Raw genomic sequence first — 8531 nt, 5'->3', positions numbered from 1 at the left:
GAAGAACACCAAGAACTCCAAATTTTCAACTTCTTCAATTCTTCACGTAATCACCTCAAATTTAAAGAGCAGTGTCCCTCTGAGCTAGATAGTAAAATCCAATAACTTTTAAGCTCGAATTCAACCTAATTCAACAAGACACACTTAAAAAATTTCTTCGTTTCAAAACTTTAACCACTTTTAATGGTAGAATTTTCTTCACAATTCTAAATCACTTGAAATTTTGAAGATAGATTCAAAAAATACTAAGGAGCAAGGGTCTAGTATCAAAAACACGAATCAAAACAAAAATTTGAAAATTTGAGACTAATTTCCCCTTTTTCAAGTGTTGTGGAGTTGTGGAGAAAATTTTATCATTGAAGGATGTTGAAGTTTTGAAACTTTGAAGAAATTTTAAGTGTGTCTTGTTAAGTTAGGTTGAATTCGAGCTCAAAAAATATTGAATTTTGATATCTAGCTCGGAGGAATGTTACTATTAAAATTTGAGGTGATTTTGTGAAAATTGAAGAAGTTGGAAATTTAGAGTTCTTGGTGTTTTCATGTGTTCTTGATGTTCTTAAAGAAGGAGTAAAAGGAGTACATTTGATCCAAACTCTAATTGAAAAGTGTTAAAGTTGATTGAGTGGTTTTGTAAAATAGGAGTTAAAAAATAATGGCATAGATGAGCCTTTTCTCAAATGACAATGACATAAATGAGCCAAACTTTTAAGGATGATATAAATGAGTCTTTTTTCAAAGTTTGATGGCATATTTAAGCATTTTTTCCTTTTTTATTTTATTGGAGTGAGAGACATGTGGGTTAGGCTTCTTGCGTGGCTTAGTGTTGTAAAGCTGATTTTGAAGATTTCTAATTAGGCTGTTTTATTGGTGTTTTTGTTAATAATAATATGATTAAACATAATTTTATACTTTAATATGACTTTAATTATAGTTACCCATGTGCACAACAGGTGATTTTGGTTTCATTATTTGAAGAGCAATATCAAATTTAGTATTTTTAATCAGTAAGTGTGTGGCCTTTTTATTGTATATGCTTCCGTTTTAAATTTTGCCAAAAAAAAAAAACTAACTCATATCTATTGCAATGTTTTATTGTCCAAACCTACTTTCCTACATGCTTTACCAACCTATATTTATTTAAAATGTAATTCTTTCATAAAACCATTGCACCGAAGCAAAATAAATAATATGTAATAATAATAAAAAAATATAGTAAAAGAGTAATAATATTGCTTTAAAAAATTATGAAATTTTATATTTTTCAAATTTTCCTTACCACTTTTTAAATCCAAATTATATATTCAAAAGTTAAATCAGCTTCTAGTCAAATAAATAATTTTAAGTGTATATCCAAATGCCTATTAATTAAAATCCAGAAATGCATAGTATTAGTGTACCCTTGATCCACACATGTTTTTTTTATATCAATAAAAAAGATCTTGCATAGCTGTTCTCTTTATTTATCTACATATTTTTTCATTAGAAAACAGAGTCATCAAAAGATTCTAATTTGAAAAAATCCTCAAATCGAGTATTTACATTTTCAAATCATTTTAAGGTCCAATAAAAAAGTGTTATTTTTTTAAAAAAAGAAACGTCTCTTGAGTATAAACTTTATTGTTACTTCATCAGACATCACTATTTAATATGTATTTATTTTTTCATATTTTTTTACAAATCTATTTAATTCGCAATAACTTCAAATATGTAATGTATGAAGTTTCACATATATAAAGATCAAACATTTCTATTGAAATTCATATAAAAATAACTGAATTTCAACAACATGTGCATGAATTTCAGATAAAAATGATGAAGTTCAACATTTAGGGACTCAACGTCCTTGCTAAGTTTTGTTCAACCAACTAATTGAGGAGAGTTCGACTTTTGATATAACATATATTTTACAATCCAAAATCATGACACATATTATCTGTTTTAATCCAATAGACCTCACAAATTTATTTCTTAGGCTACATAATGATTTAACTCAAAAATGTGCGTATCATGTGAACTTGTGTTTATCTTATAAAATCCTTAACTTTTCTTTTTCATTCCGATGTGAAATTCACTTGACCTATCATATGTATCGTTTTAAAAAAACAATACACATCACAAATGCATTATACCAAACTATGAATATGAATCTTAGAACAAAGCATTTAAGAAAATTGGCATATGTCCCAAAATTTGGTGTTATTCATAGTAAATTGACAAGCATATTCATATAGTCATAAAAATAATATTGGAAGTTACATTCACCATGACTTAATTGGGTCAACATCGCTAAAATCCAAAGAGACAACCATCAATTTCCTCAACAATTCATAACCACTAATATATGTGGCCATGTGCTCATCAATGACCAATGGTTTCATCTTTTTTCCTACACCATAATTATGTATTTTTAGGTCCATGGACTAGGGTTTTAGAAGGAGTAGCTAACTAATCAATTTATGGGATAATTAACATTACTTTTATAAATAGATCCGAACCAATAATATTTTTTAATAATATGCTTCAATAGAGCAAATATGAGAGGAACTAATAGATACAAAATAGTGTAAAAAAACATTTTAGATAGTTTTAAGAAACACCAAGAATATCATCTTGGATTTGTGGGAGGAAGAGAATTTCAATATTCCTTTTATTTTTAGAGGTAAAATCACATCAGTGTTAGAAATGTATTCAACTCATTCCAAAGACTTTTGAGTTTTGTAAAATAGGAAAAAACATTCAAGCTACATTGTGAGAGTGAAGGTAATGATTTTTGAATCTGATGTATTGCTAGTACATTTTTTGTGAAGATTGATTTTTAAGATTTTGTCATACTTGGTATGTATGACTTCTTTAGCTAAGATCAGGTTCCACCAAATGAGCTACCCATGATAGAATCATACTGTTACATTGATTTCACAACGCATACTTTATTGCTAAATTTATATCATTCGTTATTTAATATGTTATGATAGGTCAAACTAAAATAATTTATTTTGTCTTATTAGGTCTAATCCGTTGGACATCTATCCAATTTTTCACTTTTTTGAATTTCTTGAAATTTCTTTTTTCTATTATTGGTGGTATTAAAATGTTGGTATGTCTGGATATTTTATCCATCTTTTAAAAAAAATGGATATCTCAAAAAAATATTTTAAGTTCAATTCGTGTTTTTTCTCTTCATCCAGACCTTTTTTGATCCCATGCTTTCCGTTGGTCAACAACCAACTAAAATCTCTACACTTCTTACTCGTACAGGCTTGACGGAGTTAAGCTGTATTGAGGGAATCGCTTCCTCCGACTCGACTTCTTAGATTAAAGATGATTCATGTATCTACTTCAATGATACCATAGTTCCATACTATTATAGAAGAATATCCGAATAAAATATGCATCTCTTCGACTCCTTTATATTCATTCAAATTCTCTTTTAGCCCAGTCCATGACACTGCAAGGCAATGTCACTTCGGTTCGATTCGATTTCGATATGAGCCTAGTATATTGAGACTTTGAGCTTAATACTCAACCAGTTAAACGAGAAGATAAAAAGAGTTCATCTAATTTTTAAAATTTATACTTGAAATAAAATGATTACTTTATTATTACTGCTACTTAATTGGATAAAATTAGAATTTGTAGGTATACTGATGGAGAAGACAAAAGAATAATTTAAACATTGAAAGCTCCTTAATGACAGTGTTTTTCAAGAAATACAATACATTTATAAGACACTTTCTAAAAATTTACTATAAAAATAAATAATAAAAAAAATACGAATTGGTGAAGCTCATCATAGTTTAGATTACTTCAAGTTGTAATATTCTTCATTTTGTATATAATGTAATATATTAGTGAGTATATTTAAGAAAGAATTAGTCAGCAATAATTTTATCAGAAAAGGTAAAAAATAGTTGAATACCGCATTTTAAATTAATTATTTTGAAGAGAATTTACATTGTATACTTCTCTTATGACTTAAAATGAAGTTTGCACATTTGAGCAAAATTTGCATACATATAATTAGTAATTTCAAGTATGGGATTTGGAGAGATTGATGTGTACGCAATCATATTCTATCTTCTGAAGGTAAATAAATTATTTTCAATAGGTCCTAAACTCAAATGAAACATATATAACTCAAGTATGAAAAGAAAATACAATAGTGAAGAAATCATACTTAAAGATAAAAGGAGAAGAAGAAACAAACAAGATGTAAATGAAGAAAAGAAAACATGTAATAAATCGAAGAATAAGATACTAGTAGTAGAGAAAACTAGACAACATTCAAATACATACTAACCATATATTCTTATTATCACTCTCTATACCTTCGTATATAGGGTCATGTCCTCAGTAAGCTGCATATGTGTCATATCCTGTCTAATCACCTCTCCTCAATATTTTTTTCAATCTACCTCTACTTCTTCTCATACCCCCTCTTCTAACCAACCTCTCATACCTCCTCATTAGGCATTTGTGCATCTCCTCTTCACATGTCCAAACTATCTCAACCTTGACTCCCTCGTCTTATCCACCATGAAGGATACTCCCACCATGTCCCAAATATCTTTGTTTCGAATTATATCTCTCCTAATATGTCCAATTCATCCGCCCCGTTCCAATACGATATGTAATATCATCGTCAACCCCCGCCCCCCCCATTTTACATGCATCATCTTCTGAAAATGACTATTTGATGATACATTCTGTACCATACTAAAAAAAAATCTTCACAGACTTATTAGCTAAATGACAATTGGCACCATACAATAGGCTCAGATCAAGCACAAGTTTTTCAAAATTAACAAATAGACTAAAATGTTAATTTTAGCATATACTATATAATACTCGTTTTAGCAAAGGAAAATAATAATCAGTAATTACTAAATGATACTAATAGAACAGTAACAGCAAGCTCACGAGCTACAGAAAATGCAATTTCATAATTTTGTCCCCATCGCCAAACTGCAAGAAGTCTTTTCCAGATGATCCTAGAAGACTATATACTCTACATAACATGTACAAAATCTTTGCTTCAACGCTACTCAGCGAATCACAACCTCCATCCACAATCAAAATCGCCAAATCGTAGCAATACATGCTCACTTCGTTCAATCAGGGAATAGGATATGCACGTCTCAAGTGTGTCAACAGGTCTATATAGTTAAAGCCTACTGAATGGCGTCACATGCCAGCACACACAAGGCTTTGTGCGAATTGAGATCTTGTCATAGAAGGACAGAGTAATAAGAGTTCATAACTCATAAAGGAGGTTCGGTTTTGCTCTGACAGTGAAACGAGTTGCAGCACAATTTTCTTTGAAACCAACAGAGGAATGAAGAAAACAATGTGTTACAAAGTAGGGAAAACTAGAGTCAAGTTCAGCAGAACCATCTTGAACTTCTACAAGCCAAGCATGTTTAGATAGTCATAGCTCGTCTGAGACGATTAATTAACTCAATCTCGTAGAGCATCTTGGCATTAGTTAGTCATAAACCACTTCAAATCAGTACAACCTCTTGCTTCTTCAAGTTTCCATCTTTTATCACTTAACAAGACTAAGATTAGTTGACAGTTCCAACTGACATTCATGACCTTAAATAGTAAAACAAATATTAGTACTAGAATGTTGCTCCACTCTGAACAAGCAATAACAAAAAAATCTCAACTCCAGAGGTCGAACTTTTGGCTCACCTACTGAGAATGCCAAATAAGAGCAACAGCATACTAGCACTTTAGACTCTTTCTAAAGCCAGAAATTTTTCATTAGAACTCTGGGATATTGAATATGATCAGAAGCCAACAGATCAACTATGCAGAGCAACCTGATATTCGAATTGAGCAACTACAGAAGCATAACACTTGGGTTCAAAGGACTATTAAGAGTTTGATGTCTCATTTATACTGCTTCGAAGCATTATAAGTTTCAGAGATGGATCTTAACAACTTCTTGATAAATTGGGATGGTCGGGCTAATACTAGAACATCATGAGCAGAAACCAGCTTTCTAGACATAAAAATCTGATACCATACTCACAAAATGTGACTGAATATGCCTTGATGTATACACAACAAAAAGGAAGAGAGGAAATTCTTGAGAATAACTTCATTATTTCATTATTTTTGGACGGAATACAACCAGTTAATTCTTACTTAACTAACAGTAGGAATAAATTACAAATCATGTCAATAACGAGATATAATAGGTCGTTTTTTCTATATTATCAAAAAAACAAAAATGCATCCCAAGATACAAACAGTCACACAATTAGAAAGAGGAAATGAGATTACGAAAATGTTTATTTGAATTCTCATTCTCAATTACATCTACAAAGAACAATACCTCATGTCCGAGTACAAGACGAGTCAAAATCATCTGGAGCAACTCTAGCAATCCAATTGTTAAGTGTCTTCTTAATATCAGCATGATTAACGTAAGCCAATTCATACATACTACACAAATTCACCACAAGAGTCTCATTCAATGCAACAGTCGGAACCCTCTCCAAAGCATTCTCCAACACCTTAATAGCATCCGATAAATCCCTCGAATACATCAAACACAAAGCCTTATTATTCATAGCCACCATATCCATTCCATCCCTCTCGATACACTCTTCATACTCCCTTACAGCAGATACATAATCCTTCTCCACTATATACATCAATGCCTTACTCCTACTCACCAAATTCTTCAACCCCACTTCACTTTCACTCCCTATCATTCCCTCCACCGCGCTAAACGCCTTTTTCGCACCCTCCAAATCTCCATACTGCATTTTCACATATCCTAATTTCGACAACACGTTCGGATCATCATCCCCACATATTTCAATCAGCTCATTCAACAAACATAAACACAATTTGAAATCTTTTTGACTCAAATGATGACTAATTATCGTATTCAACACCAAAATCTCCCTTCTTTTCCACAAATCTTTACTAGGGTTAGTCAAAACTGTAAGTTTTTTCGATCGAATAAAATCAAAAAGTGTATATAACCTGTCGAGTGATTTCATCCGCTGACCGAGAGAGTAGGGAAGATAAGCATGGAGCCAACGGAGAGCAAAGGGGACAAAATTGCCCTTCATATTGGGGTAATGATTAGGGTAATTTTGGTAATGGAATTGTGGGGTGTTGAAATCTTCGCCATCGAGGAGGGTTTCGAGCTCTTGATTAGCATCGACGGGGCGGCGGAGCTTGGTGAGTGCTAAGACGTTGAAAGTGAGGTAGGTGAGGTGTTCGTGAGGTTTAGCGAGGAGGTTGAGCGACCTCGCGTGGCCGACTTTGTCAAGGATTGACTTCCACGCGCCGCGGGTGGCTAGGTCTTGGAGATCGGAGAGGTCATGGCAGATGGCGTTTAAGGAGGTGTATGGATTGTTTAGTGGATCGTCAATGGAAGTGGTGACGGTATCGGGTTGTGGTGGATTTGGGTCGTGTAATCCGGCGGTGTCCATGGAGACGGCGGCGGAGGAGGAGTACGGAGGTTTGGATCGGAGAGCTGAGTTGATCTGGATGTTAGGTGTTAACGCATTTTGGTTTCGAAAATTCGGGTCGGGTTCTCAAGTGGGTTGGATTTGAGATGGAGATGGATCTATTGAATTTTGGAAAAAATCCTCCTCTTGATATTCTTTTTATATATAATAATTGTTTGGGGTTCGATTATTTCAAATTAATATCAAGAAGCCTCACTTAGATGAATAAATATTCTCTTATAAAGACGTGAGTCGTCTTTCTCAAGCACTCATGAGAGTCAAGGTATGTGTAAGGAGCATAAAAGTACTGGGTGGAGTTTGCATAAAATTTAGGTAGAATAAATAAACATGACATTTAACTTGATTTAAGCCTGTATATATCCCTTCAATTAAATTTATATAAAGTTGAACAAATAGACGTATGTATCTTATGTGATATTCTAGGTGGTCAATTTGCATCTTATGTATTGTCCTATGTGTATTATGTCACGTTGGACATGTCTATCTACTTGTTTAATTTTATACATGTTTAAGTTTCTATTTATGCATATTCAAAGTTGGAGGCATAAATGTCAGGTAAAGCCAAGTTAAATGACATGTTTATTATTTATGCTTAGAATTTAAGCATAATACATAAACGTTTCTTTTAACTTGACTTCAGCTAATATCTATGTTTTTCAAGTTTAAATATGGACAACTAAATAATTAAAATTGTATAAAATTGAATAAGTAAACACATTTGTCGTATAAAATATTTTAAATTTATCTACTAAATGACCGTTTTACCATTTAAATTTATTAAGAGCTAGGTAAAAGAGGGTGGACCTCGCACGTGAAAAAATCGAATGCAAAGAAAAATGAGTCGATTTGTCCCCCTTATGCAAGATATACATGAGGGCTAATTCAAACATGATTTTGTAAAAATCTACTTATAATATTTTTGAGCCTATAACGTAAAAAGTGTCCATATTTAAACATGTCCACGTACATTGCTAGAATTTAAACTCTTGCAACATCTAAATTACCAAGTATTTCTTTTTGTAACAGCTGAATTAATTT

The 8531-nt window shown here is 32.2% G+C and overlaps 1 protein-coding gene across 1 annotated transcript; it reads right to left on the bottom strand.

The window, feature by feature from the left end:
* Window positions 1–4869: 4869 nt before the first annotated feature.
* LOC129880827 (uncharacterized) lies at window positions 4870–7667 on the bottom strand. Its single transcript, XM_055955044.1, has 2 exons — window positions 6341–7667; window positions 4870–5592 (listed from the first exon to the last, which is right to left on the bottom strand). Exon 1 carries the CDS (start codon window positions 7452–7454, stop codon window positions 6342–6344), a length of 1113 nt encoding a protein of 370 aa, XP_055811019.1. The 5' UTR covers window positions 7455–7667; the 3' UTR covers window positions 4870–5592; window position 6341.
* Window positions 7668–8531: the final 864 nt, after the last annotated feature.

This window comes from Solanum dulcamara, chromosome 2 (genome assembly GCF_947179165.1).
Source record: "Solanum dulcamara chromosome 2, daSolDulc1.2, whole genome shotgun sequence".
Taxonomy (NCBI): Eukaryota; Viridiplantae; Streptophyta; class Magnoliopsida; order Solanales; family Solanaceae; genus Solanum; species Solanum dulcamara.
This window is presented reverse-complemented; position numbering and strand designations above follow the sequence as displayed.

What these genes read in the sequence shown, in the direction of transcription:
- LOC129880827 (XM_055955044.1), bottom strand. Translation starts at nt 7,454, where the DNA reads ATGGACACCGCCGGATTACACGACCCAAATCCACCACAACCCGATACC.